This window comes from Drosophila yakuba, chromosome 3L, assembly GCF_016746365.2.
Source record: "Drosophila yakuba strain Tai18E2 chromosome 3L, Prin_Dyak_Tai18E2_2.1, whole genome shotgun sequence".
NCBI classification, from domain to species: Eukaryota; Metazoa; Arthropoda; class Insecta; order Diptera; family Drosophilidae; genus Drosophila; species Drosophila yakuba.
Genome location: NC_052529.2, coordinates 1099193 through 1124905, shown reverse-complemented (window position 1 = coordinate 1124905; position 25713 = coordinate 1099193). Strand labels below are relative to the sequence as shown.

The following is a 25713-nucleotide window of genomic DNA, read 5'->3' as shown; positions in this document are numbered from 1 at the left end:
TTGGGGGGGGTGAAGGGGTGGTACCCCTTTGAACGGAACTAATTAATGAAGCATCTTTCAGCCGAGTTTTGTTCCTCAGTCGGGCGAGCAGTGCGTGAGGGAGAAAGAGTAATGGCTTGGGGAGAATAGAAAGAGAGAGAGATATGCTTTGAATGATCACTGCTCTTCACTTCTCAGAACTTGCTATACCATTCATAGATTAAAAAAAAGTATAAATATGTTTCTGGCAATGAATACAAATCGTTAAGTACAAATAATTATGTAATATTTTATTAATATTTTATTTTTATTTTATTATTAACTTATATTTAAGCTTAGAAAAGCACCTGGATAAGATATACACCTAAATAGTCGGCAAACTCAGGCATATTTTCGCCGCATTTCCAATTTCTGAAGACCCCCTAGACGTGTTCCTCTATTTGGAGCCAGGGGTACTGGTCGGTGGGGCTCGTCCACACCCTCTCCTGCCCAGCACCTCCGAAAAATATTAGGCCTAAGCTCGAATCCGCACTCGCACTCGCAATAGCAATCGCAATCGCAATCGCCAACGCCGTCGCTCTCCGCTGCATTTTCGGGGCAACTTCCGTTTCCTCACGCACGCACACTTGCCACTTGCCACTTGCAGCGACGCATCCTTTTTACGCAACGGTAGTAGTGCAGCGGCAAAGCGCCAAAAATTTTTGGGGGTTGCAACAACGGCGAGAGGCCGAGAACGAGAACGAGGACGAGTTCGAGTTCGAGTGCGTCGAGCAGGCCGACGATGGACGAAGGACGAAGGACGAGCAAAGCCGATTCCGATTTTGAGCTCGAGGAGAGCCAAAACGCAGCGCAGGAGCAAAGGAATGCGGTGCCGTTAGCCGGCGTTTTTTGGCGCCTACAGCTCGCCGTTTTCAGCCATTTTCAACGGGCTCGCCTCTGCCTCTGCTTCTGCTTCGGTCGTTATCGTTGACGTTGTGTTGTCGTTGTCGTTGTCTCTGCCGTCGGTTCTCAGCCAAGCCGCGCTGCCTCCGTCGCATTTTCCTTTCGCAGCGCCGGCAGAGCAGTTCGCGAACTATTCGCAACTTCGTCGCGAACTCAGTCGCAGCCTGAGAGCAACAACTACAAAGCAGTAGCAGTAGCAGTTGCTGCTGATGTTGCTGTTGCTGTTGCTGCCGCTTCTGCTGTTGCCATTGCTGTTGCTGTTGCTGCAACATCAACGTTGCCCCTCAACGGCCCTCAGCTTTCCACAGGCACAGGCACACAGGCACACAGGCACAGCACAGCACAGCCACACATCCACATCCACTTCGTCGTGGGCCATCGTCGTCGTCGTGTGTTAAGTTTGTTTTGAGTTTTTCCGTATCAAAATGTGCAAAACGATTTCAGTCTAATTCAGACGCTCGTGCTGAGAAGACTTTTGGCCCTGTTTGTTGGCCAATACAGCCATAGAACACTGAAACCGAAACAGAAACCGAAACAAAAACACAAACGGAACTGAAGGCACCCACTCAATACTGAACACTGAACACTGGACACGACGACGAGAACCGAATTGAACTGAAAGAACGAGGCGGGCTAATTGCCAAATGGCCACGTAGTGCGCGTAACGTAACGAATACGTTAAACACCCATACACACACGCCCAAAGCACACGCACACATAGACAGGCACGCACACAGATACTCACATGTACATGCCCACTCTCAGTTGAGCGTCGTAATTGTCGCGGATTTTTTGAATTGTCGAATGCCTTCTTAAACGCTATGTGAAGAGCGAGTCGCGTAACGATTAACGATCGCGTAACGCTTACGATCGCCGGTGATCAACGATCCACGATCAACGATCCACGATCCACGATCAGCTGTAGACAAAATGGCGTCGACGCAGGCGGAAACGAGTGTCGGCTTGGCGCCCGAACAGGGACCAGTGGCTCAGAGGCAGCGCAAAGGACCGGGATCGGGCGGTGGTTCGCCCAAAAGCAACAGGAGCTCGCCCACTCAGCAGGAGGAGAAGCGTGCGAAGGGCGAGGATCGCACCTCACCCACTGGCGGAGCCAAGGACGAGGACAAGGAGAGTCAAGGTCATGCTGGAGCCGGAGGGGCAGGTTCTTCGCCCGTGAGTTCGCCACAGGGCAGGAGCTCGTCGGTGGCCTCGCCCAGTTCCACCTCCCAGCAGTTCTGCCTGCGCTGGAACAACTATCAGACGAACCTGACCACCATCTTCGACCAGCTGCTCCAGAACGAGTGCTTCGTGGACGTGACCTTGGCCTGCGATGGTCGCTCCATGAAGGCGCACAAGATGGTCCTGTCCGCCTGTTCGCCCTACTTCCAAACGCTTCTGGCCGAGACGCCCTGCCAGCATCCCATTGTGATCATGAGGGATGTGAGCTGGTCAGATCTCAAGGCCATTGTGGAGTTCATGTACCGCGGCGAGATCAACGTGAGCCAGGACCAGATAGGTCCACTGCTCCGGATAGCTGAGATGCTGAAAGTGCGCGGTCTGGCGGATGTGACCCACATGGAGGCGGCCACGGCAGCCGCGGCTGCCGCTTCCTCGGAGCGAATGCCCTCCTCCCCCAAGGAGAGTACGTCCACTTCCAGAACTGAGCAAGAGCGGGAACGGGAGGCCGAGGAACTACTGGCCTTCATGCAGCCCGAGAAGAAGCTACGCACTTCGGACTGGGATCCCGCCGAGCTGAGGCTTTCCCCACTGGAGCGCCAGCAGGGCAGGAATGTGAGAAAGCGCCGCTGGCCCTCGGCGGACACCATATTCAATCCACCCGCACCACCCAGTCCACTGAGCAGCCTGATAGCCGCCGAACGGATGGAGCTGGAGCAAAAGGAAAGAGAGAGACAGAGGGACTGTTCGCTGATGACACCACCACCCAAGCCACCACTGAGCACTGGCTCCGCTGTGGGAGCCTCGAGGCGCTTGGAGACCGCCATCCACGCCCTGGACATGCCCTCGCCGGCAGCCACGCCGGGACCCCTCTCCCGATCCTCGAGACCCCACTCGCAGAGTCCCCAGCAGCAGCAGACACAGCAGCAGAGTCAGCTTCCCTTGCCGCTGCCCCTGCATCCGCACCACCACGCATCGCCCGCCCCACATCCCTCCCAGACCGCCGGATCAGCCCACCATCCGCCATCGCCGGCTGGAGACTCCCGCTTTCCCCTCGGACCCGCTGCCGCCATGGCCGCTGCCATGGAACTCAGTGGCCTCGGTCCCGGTCCGCCCGCTGAGCCACGCCTACCTCCTCCACCACCGCACCACCACGGCGGAGGTGGAGTGGGTGGCGGGGGAGTAGGCGGCGCAGGTGCAGGCGGAGTAGGTGCAGGCGGGGGATCCTCGCTCGCCGATGACATGGAGATCAAGCCAGGGATCGCGGAAATGATCCGAGAGGAAGAAAGGGTGAGTGAATCTAGAGCATTTCTATTCATCGCCGCGAATTACTGCATCCCCATAAGATACATTTACAAACTTAAGATACTTTTAATACTTAAGTTTTGGATTATTAAAATGAGTCCTGAAAAATGTTGTGCATCATTTTCCAAGTTGATACATATGCCTGTTAAGAGACTTATCTCTAGCAGAACTCTCTTGAATTCTGCAAATGCAATTCTACAAAGAGAGATAGACGGAAAGAGAGCGGTGAAGCTCTCTTCTGCTGCTGCCGCGCTGCCACTGCGCTGTTGCAGCGCTGCTTGCGTCTATATCTCTCTCCCATTCATTATCCGATCTTTTGCCTCGGTTTGTTTTGATTCACGATTCGCGCGCCTTTCGGCGATCTTCAATCTTCGGCTGCGAATTCTGCCGGCGGCATTTCGCCTCGTGTCGTGACGTCACAGCGCGGAATGCGGAGCTCCGGTACCCCCGCTCTTTGGAACTCCCCACCCCACCCCATGCCAGAGTGCCCATTGCCCGGAATGATTGACAGCATTCACGTGCTCCACGTTCCACGCTCCACGACCATTGTTTGCTCTCCTCGGCCGCTCTTTCTTCCCGCGGAGATTTGCTCCACATATTTACCACTTCACATTCTCAGGTCAGATCCCCCGATTCTGGGGTTCTCGGGGAGCAGCCACCGGAACGCCTCGGTGACCAAGAGGTGATTGAAATTCCTGTGGCCTGCGGTTGATTTCGATCTATGGAGCATTTTGTGACTTGTTGTGGTTCCCTGAGTGTGCTTCAATTAGGGCAACAGCGAAATAGCTCTGCACCGGAAAAATACGGGGTTAAAATCTATAGGCTGCGCATTAAATTAATGGGTTCAATATGTGCATTTTTAATGTATTTTTCTCTTCATAAAAATAGTTCTAGAACTAAAAGGATGTATTTAAATAAATTTAGAATATTTTTTTAGACATCATTAAAGACTGTTCCTTATTTATTTATAAATGTTGATACTAAAAATGTAAGAAAATATTTAATAATCAACTTAAGATGCGCTTGCAATATATGAAGATGTCTTTGCCCCATTATTATATTTCAATAAATTTTCTAAAAATATGGTTTTAGCATCTACTAAGTAAGACTACTAAGTAAGCCCATATTTTTTGCCAGCTTAGCTCAGCGACCGGTTCGAGTTGGCCTAACTGCGACTGCATTAGCACCGTGCTCACCGCAGAATTCGCACTTTAATAAAATTTTGTATTTATTTATCCAATAGACGTCGTCGACGTTCACTCAAGATCTCACACCCCGATCTCTCCATGGATCCATGAGCTCCATTCAGAGTCACAAGCAACCGATGAGTACTGGGCAACTCATTCCGGGATCAATCGGAATGCGATGTTTGTTTGTCTGGGCGCAGAAGAGTTCCCAAGTGCGACTCCTTATTCTGGCCGCTTCTTGGCCAATGTCCATGTCCCGTGTTCCGTGTTCCGTGTTTATTGTCGCTTTCGAGTGCATTAATCAAATAGCCAGGTATATGTATATATACACACATCTGCATGTGCATTAGCCTGCTCATGTGCTCAATTTTTGAAGCCGTCTGTCTGTCTGACTTTCTGTCTGTTTGCCTCTGATCGCCGCGGCGTTGGCTCGTTAGCGTCTCTTTTCAATAAATATTTTGTTTTTATGCTTTTTTAAATATTTTCCCAACTGACCGTTTGCTTTGCTTTTTATGTGCTTAGAAATTCTTTGGAAAATGCATCTGCATCTGCATCGGCATCGGCATCGGCATCTGAATCCGCAGCGGCATCTGTATCTGCATCTTTGTTTGTTTGCCTGCGTATTAGTGTTGCCGGCCGTGTTTATGCTTTCCCGCTGTTTGCCTTTCCGATTGTTCTCCCCATTTGCCCATCGCCGTCATATATTTCCCAACGTTTATTCACACATTTCATTTATTATTAAAAATTGAAGCATTTTTCGTTGCTTCGCGGCAACGCCACAAATGCACACACAAAAAAAAGATGTAGAAACCCATTTCATTTCGGTTTATAAAATGAGTAATAAATTGAACTGAGCCACTGCACCTTAAGTCTTGAAAATATATCTCCATCATTCACCGCACATGGAAAGATCCAAGTTGATCACCATTGGGTATGCACTTTTCCACGTGTAAAAATCAAATATTGACGGGCTGCATCCTCGGGCGCGCGATTCACCAGCTTCTTTAATATTTATAATTCCTTCCATTTATATTTATATGTTTGTGTGAATGCACCTCGACTTATTCCTCCTCCTCCCTCCCTCCTTTCCCCTCCTTAAGCAGATAAAGCCGATAAGTGTCAGTCGTCGTGGTCCAGGGGTCTCAGTTCTGGATCTCTGGATGTCTGGATGGCGGGATGGCTGGGCCCCTTGGTTTCTGGTGATTAATTGCACTTTTATTTGTCTGCCTTCGCCTTTGTTGAAAATCATTTTTTTCTCCTTTACGCATTTTTTGTTCTTCGCTTTTCATATTTTATTGCCAGCGCATTTAGATTGTGTATGCGAGTGAGCATCATTAGAGGTTGTATATTATTATTGGTTTCCTCTCCGGCTTCTCGATCAGTTCACTGAACTTTTTGCAGATCGTGGGCGCAGAGGAAGTTTTTATTAGGCACTTTAAGTATACGAGTGGAAATCATCTAAAGGGGAAATACTTTTTATGCTAGTGAGTGAAATTTAATGAAAATCAACTATGGAGATTGGGCTACATAAAAATGTTATTCTCGAAATTCAATCAACATCTTATGAAATGTGAAAAGCAGACATGGGAGAACAATTGAGACATATTCCTCTGCGGATTGTAATCAATGCCACATCCCGCAGCCTTCCTTTCGATTTCCTCGCCACTTTCCCACTCAATTAGTCCGCAGATGAGGGCCAAACTGGGCAAACCGCAGGGAGAAAAGGCAGGGAATCCACAGAGAAAAGGAGAAAAGAGGGACACAGGGTCTGCGAGAATCTCACACTCATGATTAGCGTGTGTCGCTACCTTTTCCAGCAGGCAAAAACTGCAGCCCGGCTGCCAGAAAAAACGATGCAGACAAATTACCGAGGGAAGGGGGAATGCTAAACGTGCCACATTCGAGCTACTTGAAAACAAAACCCGGCAAGGGAAAAGGTGAGGTATCAGCAAAGAGCAAAGAGGAGCGAGTGGCGTGCATAAAAATGGCAAAAGATGCACAGCTCGAAAAAGGAATCTCTCGCATCTCGAGAAGGAAGCCAACAAGCCACTTAACCCAATCGACAAAAGTCATTACACTCGTCACTCTTTCGAGCGGAGAGCAGACCTCACAGCTTCCGCTGTGCAGCGCAGTATCTGCGAGATACTTTTGTGTTCCTCGCATTCTGATCCCCGCTGCTAGCTTCGGGGGTTGCATTATATAAAATAATATAAATAATACAATTTATTACGTGGCCCAGCGTGTTAGGATCGCATTGTTTCCATCGCCATCTCAACCTCCATTTCCAGCTGCATCTGTTGCATCTATCGCATCCCGAGCATTTTGTGTTTTCTTTTGTATACAACATCTTCGGGAAAGTAAATAAATAAAATAAAAATGAGAATTATATATACGTGCGGCGCGGCCAAACAGCCTGAAAGCCAAAGAATACAAAAGAAACAACGAATCCCCAGCCCCCAGCCGAGAAATAAAAGCAAAAATAAATTGTATAATCCGCTTTGATGTATCGCCTTCTGTTTTATATTATTCAGTCATATTTTATATATGCGCACCGATCCTAAAAACGATCCCCACATGGAGAACACACAACTGCGGCCATTCAAGTACTCCCCAAGTAGTTTTTACAGCATCTTACACACAAAGATGCAAAGCAAACATACAGATACAAATTCAGATTCGTATTCGGATTTGGATACGAATTCATATTCGGCCCTGGTCGATTTAGTTTAAATGCTTGGCATAAACATTTAATTAAATACGAAAAGGCCATAACAGAGCGATTTGAATGTTTATATTTTCAAATACTTGGCGGAAAATTTTCATTTTTATGGCTAAGCCAAAAAAATCGTATACGATGTGGAAATGAAAATGGGAAATGGGAAATGGAAAATGGGATTGCGGCAACAGCTGCACAAGTAATTCGTTGATTAATCTATAAAAATAAATTTGTATCTATGGACTGTGAGCTGTGTAGCCGAGCATCTAAGTATCTGAGTATCTGTGTAACTGAGTATCTTGTAGCCAGCCTCCTCTTGGGCCTTTTCTAATCGGATTTAGTTGACCGGCTTCATTTATTTTATTTATTTTTATGCCCCTAATGCGGCATAAATAATTTATGCTGATAAATAACCCCAAATGCCCCCCTCTGAGGCATCGTCGTAAAGCAAAACAACTCACACCGACGCGACGGCAGGAAACGAGAAATAGGAGCGGGCCGCCTTTTCAATCTCGTGTATCCTTCTAAAAATATTTATTTATTTATTTTCCAACTCACACACACCACACACACACACACACACTCCACACACACATTATAGAGTGAGCCTCGCAGAGGTCTGCCCACATTTATTTGTAACCCTGTATAAATTTATTATATTGCATTAGTTGTAAGTCAGGCCCAGACTGCGCTGAAACTCAAATACATCTGGGGAACTTGAAGTTGTGGCCTGCTGAGTGTCTTACTTCTTACTTCTTACTGCCACTCTCCCCCCCTCCCCCGCTTTTCCAGGTTTTCTCGGTCTTTGATGTGCGTGGGCCTGGGGGAGGGGAAATGTAGGGGAGGTGGTGGGGGAGAGGAAAGGATAGCACCGGGAAAGGTGCGTGAAAAAACTTATTATAAATTACCGTATAAAATATAACAAAGTTGCCTCTCCTCCGCAGAGATACATTCCTGATGGAGTGTGGCAGGGAAGAAGGTGCGGTCAGGATTAGCGAGTGGAATGAAGCTGTTACACAGCGAGAAACTTGGGTACTTTCCAAGCTGATGAGCTATTAAGCACATATAACATATAAAATAGAGAGGTGCCTTAACCAAATCTTCATAGATCTCATTGGCATTTAAATGAAGCATATCACAGAGCTCCTTCCAGTGTACTAACACTGTGAATCAGCGAAAAGGACCTGCAGGCCAAGGAGGAGGGGGAAAATGGTTGGGGAGCAAGGAGTTGTAAGTGCATGAGTGATGGAGCAGACCATCGAATTAGCGAGAGCAGGAGATCGCCTCTAATTGATGTGGGGCATGCACGTCTCCACTATAAGCCATAATGGAAATGCAGGCTCTCAATCAATTATTGATGAGCCCGGATTAGATCCCGCCCGGGTGTGAATGTCGTAATCCCGCTGCCATTTTTCCTTTTTGCATTTTAAATACTCGTATATGTATGTGGAAAAAGAAGCGAGCCGCACCCAGCTCTTTCAGCAAAAACACAAAGGGCACATCTCGAGGAGTTCTTAAAAGGCATATCCCAATGGAAAGGAGAAGGGGCAGAGGGATAAACTCGAGTTCCCTGGCAACAAACTAAAGACAAATATTTACAATGAGCGGCCGATTAATCAAACGCACAGCCAGCCAACACAAAAAAGTATTAAATAAATAAATAAATGGCAGATCGGCTTCATCAGCAGTTGCCGTTGAAGGAGAAGGCGAAATATCATGTGTATCTGGAAGATACAAGTTTGTCTTGGCTTTTGTCTTTGTGCAAGACCGCCTCTCTTCCCCCTCCCCGCCCGTCTGCCCCTCCCGACCCCTTGCAATTTATATCGAACGAAAATAAATTAATTAAAAATGCAGTCGAGCGGACAGAGATACAGATACATATTTTTTGTTGTTTGCTTTTGTTTTGTAATTTATTAAAAGACGACCGAGTCGACGGCTGCAGCGGCAATTTTTATAATTGCATTTATTTATTTACAATAATTGCGCGGCTGGCTGGCTTTTTTCTCTCTTTTTCTTTTTTTTATTTATTTATAGAGCACGCACGTGATTGTCATCAGAAATCGATTGAATTTCAAATTTTGACCCGTCATTGCAGCAGTACATCGATAAGATAGCGTATAGGAATTGGGTAACCCAAGAAGTTGGCTGAAGAGCTTGATTGCTTGGAGACGGGGAAAAAGGGGAGAAGCGAAGTGAGGGGGAGTTTCAGGTGTTGGCTTTGTCGATTAGCCCACTTAAAGCGGCTGAAAGATACTCGGATACTCTGGTACAGGGGCACTCAACCCCCCAGATACTCAGATACTCAGATACGCAGATACTTGCGGTCGCCCTCGTCATCGGCATACTCGACGTCATCATGCTCGAACCCAAACTCAAACAGCTGTTGTCGACGCTTTTGGCCATTGTGTCTGCTGTTTTGTATCTGCGGCTGAATGAGTGACGCGCCGTGAGTTCGCCGTCGTATGTTGTGTGTGCTGGTGTGTGTTGTTGTGTGTGCCAAAGTGTGCTTGTGGCGGGCCATAACCTGCCGCAACTCGAAAGCTCGCACCCAGCGGCAGGGCGGCTGAGAAAGGCCAAAAAAGACAGAGCTCGACACTAGAATACACTCCCTGATGCAAAATGCCAATTGAACAAAGTAAGTTACTTAGAATATATATTAATTTCGACACAGAGCCCAAAAGTGGTTAAACTAATAGTGCCTTTCAGCCAGGATATATTTCATCCTAAATCAATCATCATTAAGAAATAAGATTTCCCTAAATGCCATACAATTGATAAGCAGTTTTTATCAAAGTGACTTGTAGAAATGTCAATTATTATTATAAGTATATGTTAGAACTGGCCAATAGCCATAAAACACGGTTTATTGATAGCACCAAACGCATGAGTAATACTACAAAATAGCAAAACGTATAGAAATCATTTTCTTGATAAGATCTTTGTGGGACCCAATAAAAAAGAAAAGAAAAATGAGTAGAAGGAAAGTCAATTAGACTGCGCTAAATGTTAAAATCGAACAAGACGCAGTATATTATGGATTACTGCCGACCAAGATAAGCAATTTATGGTTATATTAAATATGAGGAGCTCATAAAAATTATTGCATTAATTTCGAAAACTGTTGTTGATAAGTGTTTTGTGAGACCCAGAAGTAAAGATAACATTTTGGGTCATTCTCCTCCATAATTTCAAATTTACCTGACATAAACTAAATATGCTTTCCCACTTTGAAATCATATCTATTCATATGTATTCCTTTGGGTATTTAAAGTGTCACTTAAAGAGTGTGAGCTAGCAGATGGACCCTGTTACGCATAGAAATCCACCGAAATCGAGGAAATCAAAACTTGCACCGCCGTCGACTTTGACTTTGATGCGTTGGCCACACGCTTCGCTCGCACTCACACTCGCACTCACACTCATATTCACATTCACACAATGCGGACACCGAGATGCGAATCATATTCATTCGCACGCTCTACTAACAGCGGGGGGCGGGGTGCGGACACAGGGGGGTTGTTAGAGGAAGTGAGTTGCGGCTGCGTGTTTCGAGCAAATCGCTCGCTACGTCGCTTTCATTCAATTAGATACATTTGTATCTTATGACATGTATTTTCACACCTAGTGCGCTTTCTTTAATTACTGCTGTATCGTCGAGATACATTATGCCCCTGCCACAAAACTGAAAACCGAAAACCGAAATCCCCGGCTGCATTGTGCAATAAAAGTAAATGCGCTTCGGACTTCGCTTTTATAACATTTAACAGTGTTCGCAGAGCATTTGGGTTTGTTATTTATGAGGGCAGGGAAGGGGAAGAAGCTGAAGAAACTGAGAAGAAGTTATAACCCCTCGCGTCGCTTTTGTGTGTGCGTGTGTACCTACGTTTAAATTTTTTATGAGTTCGTAATAAAGTTTCAACATTTTTCATCATTAAAATAAAATATAAAGCCGAAATTATATTTTATCGTCTTCGCATCATTCTTTTTCCTTAAATACATGGCGCACACACATACACACACTCACACTCGCCACGGCGAAGATACAAAGATACAAAGATACGAAGATACCCAGATACGGATACAAAGTTGAAGTTATGTGTAGCAGCGTCGCCGGCACGGCCATAATAATGAATATATATGGAGAGGGACAAGGAACCGCACTTTAAACGAAGACGGGGCTGCAGCCACGGCAAATACATATAATAAATAAAATAACAAAAAAGATGTGAATAAAATAAAAAATGGTAAGCAGCCGCGAACTCAAGACGACGGCAGAGAAATATTCTTTAATTTAGACCCCGCCCCCTTCGGCCCCCATCAGGAAAGTTAAGTAAAGTGAGTGAGAGAAAAGGGGAATAAGAATAAAAATAAAAATACATATAACGACAGCGAAGAGCGTAATATAAAATAAATATTTCAAGGAACTCGACTTGGTTGCCGTTGTTCTTGGCACTGTGGCAGCTGTTGTTGTTGCCGCCGATGTTGCGGTGGCTGTTGCTGTTGTTGCTGTAGTAATTTATAATATTCCTTAACGATGTGCAAAGGGCAAAAACTGAGCAAGCTGGCCACAGTGGGCTCAACGGCTGGAGAAGTGGATAGAAAATCAAAAAACTATATAAACAACTATATTACTTATACCTAACAATTATCGTCATGTAAGTTTATAGATTATAAAAGAGTCATGTGTTTATTATAAATGCAAGAGAAGTGTTTCTGTAGATAGTTTGACTTAGAAGAAGGTAAGCGTTTATATGAAAGTGTGCTGAAAGTCGTTGGCTTTCTTCCCCAACTTCTTCCCCAGCTTCAACCTGACGACTCTGCCCGACCTCCAATGTTACTGTCCACTAGTGACAACATTTGTTTGCCCCCATTCCTGGACTAGCAGCTCCGACTTATTTGCCCAACTCGCGCTTTGCTTGGATATCGGACATCAATCAGCAGCTTGCCCACAGACAAACGACTTTGGCAAGTTGGTGAGGAGGTGCGGAGGTGGAGGCTATTTGATTTGCGATATCTCGATTTGCTGGCGAGTAGTGCAAATCATGCCCACTGTGCGGAGCCTTAATTCATTTTATTCATTTTTATTGTTGCCGTTCTTTATTTTGCTGGTTTCTGTGTGTTTTTTTTAATGCGCAGCTGCTAAGGAAATGATTTTCGAAAATTGAAGTTTATGACGATGAATGGAATAATTTTTTGTATTATTACGCTTATATCTGCTCCCCACACACATCGCGTGTGTAAGTGTTTGAGTGTGAGTGTGTGTGGTTTTGCCACAACCATTTATATTAATATAAATATAAACTCAAGTTGGGCATTGAACCCTGGCCCGGAAAGTTAACAATCGCACTGCATTTAAATGTATATCTACATACATACGTATGTATTTCTTCATCTTGCAACGACTGACTGCAATTTGGCTTAATTGCGTGCAAGTCGCCGCTGCTATCTCATTATTATCAGACGGCAGTGACGTCGCACGATTAATCAAATCAAACGAAATCGAATCAAAGACGATTTACATGCACATGCACATGCGAAATGTGAAGTGTGTGTGCTCAGCTCTGCTCAGTTCAGCTCAGCTCAGTCCCACACACATCCCTGTACATCCATATAGCCATATAGCCATATAGCCATATATCCGTATCTGTATCTGAATCTCTGCCCCTTCTGCTCCGGCTGAAGTATGCAAGGGGTTTGGAGCTATGACAAAGCATTTTTAAGCCATTTGATTGACTGACGTTAAAATATTCACGAGCGGTGCATGCAGTGATTTTAATCGCTAGCTCGCCCCATTCCTTCGCCACTCTTCAGTTCTCTATGCAAAAAATAATAATTATTAAAAAACCATATGAACACGAGGCTCTCCGTGTGCGCAGCTTAGCAAAAGAAGCGAAGTGCACGCAGAAAATTAATGTCACCCATATTGGCCAACAATACAATGCGGTGCTCCTATAAACCACATACTTTTCGCGTTTTTTAGATAGATTACCAAGTTCAGAAGTTTCTTATTTAATAGCATACTTTAATAGATAAAAGACAGTAAAGAGCATGTGACATTTCGCTCTGTGTAAGAAAAAAATCGAGTGCAGGGACAGATGACGATGTTGCAGTTGCAGTTGCAATGTTGCAGGGGCGCTGCCTTTGGGCCCGGCCTAAGTATCTGTATCTGTGTATATCTGTGTATCTGCATCTGTGAGTCGTGTGCTGTGGGGCATTTGTTGTTGGCAGCGAAGAAGGAAGCGGCGCAGAGGGTGGGGTGGGGGTGGGGGTGGGATTAATGAATTTGATATAATGACATTTTAGATTGCATCTGCATAACATTTAATTGTGTTTGCTTGTTTGGCACCGACAGACACGCGCTTTCCGCCGCGTCATTCCCAAAAGAATGGGCCGAAAGGCGAAAAGCATTGAAACATTGAAATATGGAAATATGGCCAAGGGGAAGCCCCTCTTTTCCCCCCTTTCTAGCTTTTCCGAGTGGGTGCAATTCGATCGATTTCGTTCCTAAACTTTTCGCAGTTGCCGTATGCAAACGGCGCGTAATGGGCGCCTCATTAAAGTTTAAGGCGTGCAACAAATGGACAATCATTTTTTGCTCCTGCCCCTGCCCTTTTCCCCTCTCACCCTGCCACCTGTCCTCGTTACTTTTTTTCCGGTGGCATTTCGCTGACTGACTGTTTTCTCCTGCTCAGGGCTCACTCAATTAAAATGTAGAGCCCGCTGCTCGACTGCAATTCCAGTGGCCAGTGCAGTCGCCTCTGCGCTGTTTGTTGCCTAATTTGCCAATTAAGTTAATAGGCATTTATTATTTAGCAATAAAATATGCAAAGCAATTGTTCAAAATGTGGCACACACACACACACATCAAGAGCCGGGGGCCAAAGGGGGTGAAACAATAACTCGGCCAACTGTACCGGTGGCCACAGAAAACAGAAAACAGAGAACAGCCGCAACAACTGGCATAATAACTTTTGAAATGACAGCGAACAAACAAAAAAATATTGAGAAGCCATAAGGAGTGAGCAGCTGGCCCAGGACGACTTGCGAATACCCTGCACCAGCAAACTCGGTCAAACTTTGCTCTACAAGAGTTACGACAAATAGAGTGTCGCCTGTTCAGAACTCTCATTTCAGGGGAAATATGTAAATGAAAGTAATATTCAACATTTCAGAAGGGAATGATAAGTTCAGTATATCTTCTAAGCAAATAATGTGTAAACTCACTTACCCCTTGATGCTGGGCACATTTTCGCACAGTGCACATAACTCTTTCCAAGCCTAGTGCCTCTGGTTTCTTCGGTTGCATTTCCAACTTCTGCTTCAGCTTCAACTTCAACTTCGATGCCCCAGCGACTGCGAAAACAGAAAACATAATTTACTTTCGGCTGCATAAACAATGCAATAAAATAAAAGAACCGATGCGAGAGACGCGCGGAGCGGCGGAATAAAATATATGGCATTGGAATAAAATATTTGTAACAATAATAACGCGCAGCCAGAACGAGTTGGGATCTTAGAGCCGGGTAACTTAGAGACAGAGACACGCACACTCAAAACAAATTGGCCGGGACTTGGAGCCCAAGAAAACCCAAGGAAACCCAAGAAACGAAGCCAGTCGACGGAATGGAGAGCAGAGGCGGCAACTCTACTCAGTTATTAGGGGCAATCAAAATGAGCAGGAATTCAGAAATTATTATCCATACGCCATCCGCAGTTGGCAGCCAAGAAACGCAGGACATGGCAGTGCACAAAAGGGGGGTCGGGGTCCCAAAAGGGGGTAAAAAGGGGGTTTAAAGGGGGGCTAAGATGGAGCGGAGTCAACGACGAGGTTGGTCCGCACGTTTCGATTTTGTGCGATTTGTTTTGCGGATAAAAGTTTCAAATGTATCTGTATCTGCGGCTGCAGTCGTTTCCGTACACGTGAAAAAATTCGATGTTACCTTACTAAACTTTACAAAATCATTTTATTGTCGAATATACACAATTTTAAAACCCCCATGAATGGCTTGGTACCAAAAACAGTACCTATCTTTATGATATACATGAACATCTATCTTGATTCAGTGACTTTTGAACAGTGGGTAGATTTTTACCAGTGTAGCTGTATCTGCAGCGGTGTTCTGGACCCGCAAAACTTTTCTAGACCAGCTTCGTTACCTTTTTGGCCAAAGAACAGGCGGGTTATATACGTGGCACCATAAATTTGGGGGCTGCTTCCCCATTTTCGATTTCTTTTGAGATACATATATTTGATAAATTATTACTTGTGCGCAATTGGTTTGTTATTTTAAATATGTATTTTGGCCGTTTCGCATTTTTATTGCATTTAGTTTTTCGACTGAGTTTTTATTTATGCGCTTATGAAATAAATTACGCATACGCAGGGGCACACACACCACTTTGAGCGAATTCCTCAAATAGTTTTCGCATCATTTTCGGGTGCATTAAATTTTATTTGCAATTTCTTAACGACTTACTTATACTTGAGGCACTGCTTATATATTATTTATTATGTTTTCCCAATTCGATGCCATGAAAAATTATGAGCTCGATTTATTGGCCATTGGATGGGCAAATAACAAAGCAATCTTTATAGTGGGCTGCCTCCAAATAACTTGGAGAGTGGTTGGTGAACGTGAGTGTGTTGAGAATCTTAACACAATGGAAAGGTTACAGGGTTAACCATAGTCTAACAAACTCACAACTCACGCACTCATCTCTAGTAATGTACAATTTGAACAGATAATTAACTACAACTTGCGACAGAATCAAAAGTTTCCATTGGCAACAAGACAAAGTGACTTAACTAAATAAAGACACTTAAGCGGGCGCAATTGAAAGCGTTAAAATAAATACGAGATGCAAATAAATAATAAGTTAAAAACACTCGGGTAAATATTGTAAATGGCACAGAGCTGGCGAGGTCCCTCGATCCCCCAATCCCCCGAAACCCCAACACCGATCTCCGATCCCCGATCTCTGAATCCGTATCTCCATCGCCGCCAGCTATTTGCCTTGTGTCTAGTTTGCCATGGGGTTGATCAAATATTTGCCGCTCTAGCGTTTTAAAACTTAAAATTATTGTCTAAATAGAAACGCGGGTAAATATCAGCATCGCCGCACTGGCTGCGTGTGTATCTTTGTGTTTTGTATTTTGTGTTTTCTGTTTTCTGTTTTCCTATTACGACAGCCCAGAGGCCTACAAACTACTTATATTCAGTTAATGTAATGATACTAAATGGCATACAAAAACTGGAAAAAACGGAAAAAACTGAAAAAACTGAAAAAACAACCTCTCGTACACGTTCGACCCATTAATAAAATGGCAAAAGTTACGGATTTCGAATTATTATTATAACAATAACATTAATAACGCTATTACTACTGCTGCTTGCGACAGTTGAAAGCGGAGCTCGAGACCGGGTATTTGAATTTCTGTTTGTGTCTAGGGGTTGGAAAGCCAATACAAGTCGGAAGATAATTATTATTTATATTTCTAACAAAATGCATAAAGTTTTATGGCTTCTTCCTCCCCACAAGCACCCCACCCCTTTTGGGCCCCCCACAAACGTGGAGCGGAGACAAAGCCGTTGACAAAACTGCGCATAAAACGAAATTACATTCTACCTATAAAGGCGATAAGCAATGGGATGGATGGCAATTTATATCTATATACACATCTATATAGTTGCGCACATATATATATAATGTATACGAGCGGCTGTATAACTATAGCACAAATATTGCACAATATATTTTATTACGAACACTTTATGGGGCCTTCGCGGTACGCGTTCGCGTTATAAAAGAACAAATATGCGACATTGGGACATTGGGAAAGGGGGACTCTGAAATGGTCGATGGTCGGAAAACGGAGAAGTACTGGAAAATACTTCAGGGGACTTGGCCAATAACTGGTACAAATCGTTAACTCAAAACCCGATTTTCACCTGCTAGTTGAAGCGATAAACTAAAGCCATTTAAAATGCGATCGCAAGTGATTTCGATCGAAGTGTAACATTTTGTTGTTACCATAAGCGGATTAACCATTTCATATTTGTCTCTTTCCGTTTCGATCGGGTTTTGAGGGTCGTAAAACACAGCCCACTCCACGGGGATACATAGACCAAATCTAAGCATATCTGGCCCATCGGCAACGCCCTTAATCAACTAAGTAAGTGATATAAAAAACGCCTCGTAAAGTGCGAGAATGCCGCAACATTGTTGCGTCGGGCGAAGGGAGCAGTGCTAAAAGTTGTGGCTGAAATGGTGAAATGGTAAAATTGTAAAATGACCAAATGGCAAAACAGCAAATAACTACCACAATTAACTTGCACCAATTTTTATGTGCCACTAGCAGAGGCGCCACACATCCGAAATCCACTCCACTTTGCCCCGGCATTTTTTATTGGTTTCTACGCTCAGCCAGCGGCAGCGGCCCTATTCAAGTTGCATATAATTAGAATTATTCATTAAAATGTAATAATAATACGAATAAATGCGGCAACATTGTTGCGGCCAAACGGAGACCGCAGAGCAAGAAGTTATTTTACGATGTTGCTGCTGTTCTGTTGCAGGCAACTGGCAACTGGCAACATGCCTCCTGCAACTTTTTATGAGCGCATGCATTTTTACAGCTGGCCCGCTTCTAGCCAGCCAGCTTTTTTATATTAAGAGTAATAAAAGTTAAAATGGCAAAGAGACAGAGAGGCCGAGGGAGAGAGTGAGCTGAATTTATGGTCTTAAAACTAATTTAACTTTTATAAAATTACCGAACACGCATAAACACAATTTTAATGCCGAACGCACGCTGCAACTTCTTCGGGTGTTGCAACAAACTGAACCCGATGAACCCGAGATGCACTTACTGCACACTTAGAGAAATTTCATCTTTGTTGGGCACATAAATTGTAAAAAAAATATTAATAGAAATAAACTATACTAGGATGTAGTACCGATTATTTACAAAGCTTGCGTGTGATTTAGTTTACTTTTATTTAATGAGAGGGAGTTATTTTATTTCGTACAGTGTACCACTAAGCCGGGGCAGTAAACTGTTGTTGTTGCCGCTTGCTGTAGCTGCTTTTGCTTTTTGTTATTCATATAAATTTTATTCCATGCCATTCCGTTGTTCTGTTTTTGTTTGCAATTTTTTATGGGGCCAGGGCAAGTTTGTTGCTGATTTTTATGTGAGCTGCAGCAAATGGCCGAGAAAGCACAGCGCATCTCATCAGCTGGCTGGCCCACAAGAGCGGCAGCAGAGAGAGCTTAGCTTTTTGGCTAATTGCAGGTGGACTGGTTGGTTGTAGCCCAATGCCCGATTCCCTCTAATTAGCTGGCATATTCGCAATCCATATCCAAGCGATACAATTTCGTAAACGGAAGCAATTAACGTGGCCCCATAACGGCTTGTAATTAAAATTATAATAAGATGCCTGGCCAAAGATATAGAAAATAATACATGCGAGAGCGGTACGTGGATGTATGTCGCTGTTGCTGTGCCGACTCAGCAGATACAGATACAGATACGGAGACACTGAAACTAAAACAGAAACAGCTAAAGACACAGATACAGATACAAGTTCGTGGAAGTACATTTATCGAACTGTGCAAGTCAGCAAGTCAGCGAGTCGCTAGACAATTATTTCAAACAAAATAGCTGCGATAAATTTCAATATCTGAGCGGAACACGTTCGTAGAAATGGAGAAATAATAACAATAATAACTAAAAACGACTCCAGACGAACGGCAAAAGCAAATGCGCACCCATCAGATACAAAGATACGCGATGACAGGCGGCGCAAGAAACGTAACAAAACCAGAACTCAGAACTGAGAACACAGAACAAAAAACTAAAAACGCTGTAATTAAATTCGTGAGGCTCTAACTGTTGTTGTCGTTATTAGTATTGCATATTCCATATTCTGTACCCCGGGGAACAAATGAGCAAATACTGATCAGAGATGAGCGCGTGACAAAATTGTATCCATATCTTATATTAGAATACTAAAGAGATGTGCGTGCATCATGACTGAAATCCTATGTTCCTTTTGTTAAATGTGGGAATTCTTTTCATATTCTTTTATCCAAATAAATAATGATTGAAACCAACTCCATCGTCAAGAATCTAAACAGCTGGCTCCCACACGCGAGTGCAGATGGAGATAGCTCGTTGCATTTAACTAAGTGCTGCGCTTCTTATTTAATTTTATTTCCACTTGTAAGACAACAAACTAAAGTAGGCTAATTGTTTTTGTTGTAGGAGCTGCGGCACAAGTATCTGAAAGATACGAAAATAACAAAAGACCCCCACAATAGCGCGGAGAAAGAAAAACAAACTCGTACTCAAGAAAAAAAAAAAAAAAAATAGAGAAATAGACGGAAAGGAAAGCCTGTTCTTTGCTCATTTATTTGCTTCATTTCTGTTTCTGTATCTGTAGCTGTATATGTATCTGTATCTGGATTCATTATGGTTATTATTATATGATGTTGCCGTTGCCGCTGCTTTCTTAGAAATAATGTACAACGAAAATTAATATTATGCAGCATGTTGCGCGATGCAAAGATACAGCGATACAAAGATACACAGATACTGCTATACAGCTACACAGCTAGAGATACATTTGGCGTAATTAATGTCGGGAAATGCAGACGAGCCGGGCCATAAAAACTACATCGAAGAGCCGAAAAGGGGGCGGGGTTATGGGGGCAGCGGCATCAAGAGAAATTGTTGTAATATTTAATTGAATTTTTCCAAGTCAGCTTTATCCGCTTCATTTGCCGCCTCTCCGCCGCTTTCCCAGTGAGTCATTAGAAAACATAAAATTTAATAAAAATCATAAGTGCTCGACGGCGGCGGCGGTGGCGGCGGCGTCAATTTGATGTTCAACTCCAGAGGCCATGGGATCTAGTGTGTGGATTGTGGATTGCAAAGCGGAGACCATGTGTTGTAATTTATAAAATGCATCTCGATGCAATTAAGTAAAGCGTAAAAGTAAATTACAAACAAATGCGGAAGATGCAGTGCGCCCAATGCGGCCCAAAAGCCAAAAGTATTTATAAGTTGATTTTGATATTAAAAAATAACTCTGCCCGCTCCGTTCGGCTGGGAAATGATTTACAAATTAAGGCAGCTGGCTTAGGGAGTGGCCGGCCATAGGGCCTATGCCCCATACAAATCCGCCAGGCAGACACAGGCGGCATCTTTATTATTTTTAGATAAATATCTTTCGATTTCGCCCCAGCTGCACTTCCTCTTTGCGCTGCCTCCCGACTCAATTATTTATTTACTTTACGTTTAATACATTTTTAATGCGCGCGAAACCCTTTTTGGCACACACTGCACAACACAGAGCAACAACTCATCTGGCACTCGATTTATTCCCGCCAGATCCAGATACGCGTACGTACATATAGTACATAGCGATTTAGATAGGAATGATGCGAACAGGGGCTGCGATGCTGCACCTCATCATCAATTAGATGTGCCACGAGCTGTGGCAGCGTTTGAAGTTGGCATCGCGATGCTGATGGGAAATTAAGAGTGCAGCTCCTAGAAGGTGCAAAGATGGGGAAATAATGCGGATAATTCGCCAGCAGATCCGTCAGACGGCGATGGCGAATGGCAACAGGCATGCGGTCTAATCGAAATACTGAAATACTCATATGAACTCTTTTCATTATGCCACTGGACTTGCAGCAGAAGACATGAAAGGTTCAGCAACTATTGCACTAATTTAATATACGTCGCTTTTCTCGAAAGAAAAAAAAACCTATTTGGTTTGGGAAAATTTCCCCTCTAATGGTAAATACTTTATCGGAGTAATTGCCTTTCCTCGCTGCCCACATACATTTGCCATCAAATATGCAGCTGGAAAAATGCAACTAAACTAAAGCAAATTAGGCGAAGCGCACATATTTGATTTAGTTACTTGCATTTCATATGCGCCGGCCCCCAATCGCCAAGGCCTTAAAAGCCCATAAATGTCAGGCCACGTCAGAGATTCGCCTGGAATTGTTAGATAAGGGGGGCTTATTGGGGCTTATTGGGGGTTGTGGGGAAGTTTTTGGGGCGTAGGGGTGTGGGGGTGTAGGGGGATTTCTCTGCCGGCTCGTCGACAAGTTGAAATGTCGAAAGCAATTAAAAATGTAGAAAATTCAATCGGAAAAATCTAATTCGATTTCTATGCCGCGTTTTTGCCATTGCCTCGTAGTCGCTTGCTTTTGCAACTTGCTGGAATGTGAATGTTCAGCACTCCGGCTCAGCACACAGATACACACAGATACACACACATACACACCCACACACACAAACAAATACAGTGATGGATGGAGGGGCAATAACTGACATTCTGTGTAGGCCAAGAAAAAATATGGATTCAGCCCGCCCGGTCAAGAACGGCTCGAAAAAGAGCACACTTTGCTGGTCAGGTTTAGAAAAATACTAATGAAATTATATGCCAGCGGATGGCATATATCCTGCTCTCGACGCAGGACAAAGAGTATAAGCCAATAATAGAATTTTGCAACGGGGAAATGAAAATTCTTTCCGCCTCTCCAGACGTTTTATTTCGAATATGACGAGCTGATCTTGGACTCAGTCTGGACTACTTCCGATCGACTTCCTAAAAACTAACTACTTAATTAACTAACTTAATTCAGTTTATTAACAACAATATTTTGTGTATAGAATTCGACAAAGTTATGCAAAATAATGCCTGTGAATTTTAGAGCTTTTGTTTGGGGATCTTCTGTTTCCCTGCACCTTTAAGTCGGGAAAGTTGAGAGGGCATGTTTTATGGCCTCGAATGCGTTTCATTAACACGTTAGCAAAAGGTGCGTAGTAAAAGCCTCCGACAGGAACCTCCCCGTACCCACTTTCCCCCTCCCTTCCAAACCTTTGTCCACCCGAACTCATTCCACAGCCTATGTGATTTAGCTTTACAAATGAATGCGTCTGGCTAGTGCGAGAAGTTGGAAAAGCCCGCTGGAAAGTGGGTGTTGTGGGGGCTACTCCTCCAGTCTGGTCAAAGGAAAAAAGCCCAACGAACACAAAACGTTGCGCCTGTTATTGGCAACTTCTGTATCTGCAATAATATGTGTGTGCGTGCGTGTGTGTGTGTGTTAGCCATCCGCCCTCGCACGCACACCACTCAGTGTAGGCTATTTGAACATGGCCAGCAGGCATTGCCAGGTCCTGGATTCTCCATGGCTTCACTTCTCTTCTCCTGCGCCTTTTGCCAAAAGCCTCGAGTTGCACATGCACCTAATGCACACACCCACACACACCCGACCCCCACACACACACACACGCATGCGAAAAGGGGCGGAGGGGGTGGCCAAAGGGAGTGGGCGGTTTAGGAGCCATCGCCTAACCAAATCGAGCCGTGTGTCTGCTGCGGTCGCCGGCAGCAACGCGTTGTCGGCGCTGCGTTTTCTATATACAGTGAGGACCCAGCTTAACAAACTCCTAAATGGCCCAAAAATAAATCCTTTAAAAATATTTTTTAATTCGATAAACTACGGTCATTGATGATAGCCTTGAACAAATGTTGAAGTATTTTGAAGTAACGCTTTTATATTTAATCCTTTCTTGCTGTTCGTCACAACGGTTAACACTGTACATATATTTGATAGCGCACACGTTAGGAAAATGCATTTATCTCGGCCTATTGCCTGGGCACGAATTTGCAACTTCAGCCGAGGGAGAGTTGGGTTCTGTCTCGTTTTTGGCAGGCGCGCAACGAAAAATTCCGGTGATTCCCCTCTCCAAAGGGGGCGAATATCTGGGGGCGGGCCTGGAGCTCAAGCCGCAGTTGTCCATAGACTATAGTCTGGAGTATATAGTAAAGCAGCGACTGCAGCAACGGCAATTTGGTCGCATTGCGTATACGCAACGTGGAATGCGTACACATACACACACACAAGCACTCTTGGATACACGAAATTCGCGGCCCAAAATAGGCAGCCATATTTTTCCATTATTAAAATGCTTTTCCTCGTTTCCCTTTATCGTTACAGGTAAGTTCCTGCGGTGACTTTCCCCTGGGCCGCGTAAGTACATAACATTTGTATTAATAATTCCCAATTGCCGACAACTCCGCACACCTCACGACTAAAATTCTGACGTGCAAATTGGCCAGGTTAAATACGGGTTTTCTGAGGAAAAATCGGGGGAAAAAAAAAGAAAGAGAAAAATCTCGAAAGGGAGGGGTGCCAATTAAACTCTGAGCAAAGGGCTCTGTGAAGTGCAAATTAATGAACAGCGGCGCCAAGAAGCAGGAATAATAATAACAAATCACCGACTGAGGTCGATAGTAAATGCAATAAACTGCACACAACCTAATTCCCCCTCCGATTCCCTCTAACCCACCCTGTGTGCCATGTCCATATGCAAATGATTTCAATGGAAGCCCAACACAGTCAACGCTGCCCTTTGTCCGCAACTATAACTACATCTACAACTGCAGAAAACTAATAACAAATTACAACAAGCGGCGCGGCGGAAAAGCCCACTGAAATCGGGAAAATGGGACTAGTTTCCGCAAAACGAGGCTTGGAATGCCCTTAAAAAAAAGTATATATAATACTAGAACTTAATAACTACTTCTACTAAATATACACAAAATATAAATATAGAATATACGAATGCAGCAAACATTTTGTATTCAGTTAAAGCTAGATAAGACCGAATTCCCAATGCCCTGGCAATGACTGTCCACTTCCCAATCCAGCTACCCTTTCCCGTCCCCTTCAGTTTCTGATCCACTGCAAACAGGAAAATAATTATACCCTCTCTCAATAGTTGAGCTCAAAGTGGAAATGCCAAGTCGTGGCAGGGGTGAAAAAGAATTAATTCATTTCCGCTGCATGATTATGCACCAAAACTCTAAGAAATCTATGTGTAATTTGCGTTATTTTTCTACTCCACATTCTGCACTCGCACTGAAAGAAGTAACCACGTGTAATTAGGTGGGCGGGGGATTTTTAGCTATTGGTTAGGGGTGTGAAATATGTAAAATATGAGAAGTGGAAAGCGCAAATAAGCCAGCGCCGAGTTGACAGAGATACTCGTGCTCGGGGGTTCTGGTTCTGTTTCTGTTTCTGGTAAAAGGGTTGGGGGGTTGGACAACCCCTGAAAAACCGCCACACGACGGGGATCAAAAGCCCTCGGGGCTGCTCTTTGAGCTTTGGTATTAGGAATATTTGGAACAGCCACACTCGAATCGACACCGAAAAATATGAGTATGAAAAATTAACGAAACTAAATTCGAAATTTCAAAAATATAACCCAATTTTATTCATACATTTTGTTTCATTTAAGTTTACACTCTAAGTGACATGCATAGAAAATCAAGATATTATTTTCTATAAAATATATCTTTTTTTTTTTGGTGTAGCGAAAGAATAAAATATTTCAATATAGTAATCGAGAGCAAAACAAAAGCCGGTGACTCCTCACAGATGGCTAAAAGAGATGGTTGGTGCGATATCAATGGTGGTTGTACTTGTGAATTTATTATGTGTAATATTTAAATGCAACTCGCATTCACAATCATCAAAAGCAACCCGATCCGATCCTCCACTTTTGCTGTGGTATGGATATTCCGGCAGTTGGGCACATACATTTCTGCCACATGTGTCCACTCCTCTATTTTTATTTAATTGTTTTTGGCTTGATGCGAGACTTTAAAATGACAGTCCACCGAAGAGTGGGAAGTTTACAACTTTTTAGCTAAATTGTCTTCTGTCAGCTCATAAAAATCCCTCGATGACCTTCGCTGAACCCATGAGCTCATAAAGTGCATTGCCGCCCATGTATTCTTGCCAACTCACCATTTGCCACCCACGGCGACCATAATTCATAAGCAAAACTTTTGCAAATATAATAACTCAACTTGGAAAAATAACTGAGCACTACATGCGTTTGGAAACACCCTAAGCCATTTAATGTCCTAACGTTTCGCTTAGAAAAAACACTTTTAGGCAATATATGTAATTTTAGCACACATGTTTTGTTAGGGTATCTCAAACAATCAGTAACGAGCAGTCAAGTGTACCAATAATAATTCGTGCATCTAAATTGCAACTTTTCGCCAAACTTTCTCGCACACTGTCCCCTGTCCACCGTCGCCCACTCCACCGCCAGCAAAAAAAATCGCATAAATATAAAAACGCGTTCCCATAAATACAAAGGTTTCAGCAACTCACGCAAAAGCCATTTCACACAGCAAATTCTAAGAAAATAAATGGCATGGAGCCGCAACTGCACCTGCAAGTAGAAGTGGCAGTCAAACTCGGATAAAATCGATACCCACACAAACAGGAGCTGCCGAAAAAACGCAGCAGTAGGAGGCGCTGCATCCTTGTGTATACGTGCACATGCATCCTGTACCCCTGCCCAATTCT

At 44.0% G+C, this 25713-nt stretch overlaps 1 protein-coding gene across 5 annotated transcripts in view; it reads left to right on the top strand.

Annotated features, from left to right (window-relative positions):
• Positions 1-330: 330 nt before the first annotated feature.
• LOC6532307 (protein bric-a-brac 1) overlaps positions 331-25713 on the top strand; it is a 59461-nt gene continuing 34078 nt past the window's right edge. For 3 of the 5 annotated variants that reach the window (XM_039374845.1, XM_015193791.2, XM_039374844.2), the window contains exon 1: positions 337-3387. In XM_039374845.1, the coding sequence (XP_039230779.1) occupies positions 1852-3387 (1536 nt within the window). In that variant the 5' untranslated portion in view covers positions 337-1851. Of the gene's footprint in view, positions 3388-23325; positions 23779-25713 lie in introns of those variants that run through there. The other 2 variants (XM_039374846.1, XM_015193792.3) reach the window with 2 other exon arrangements.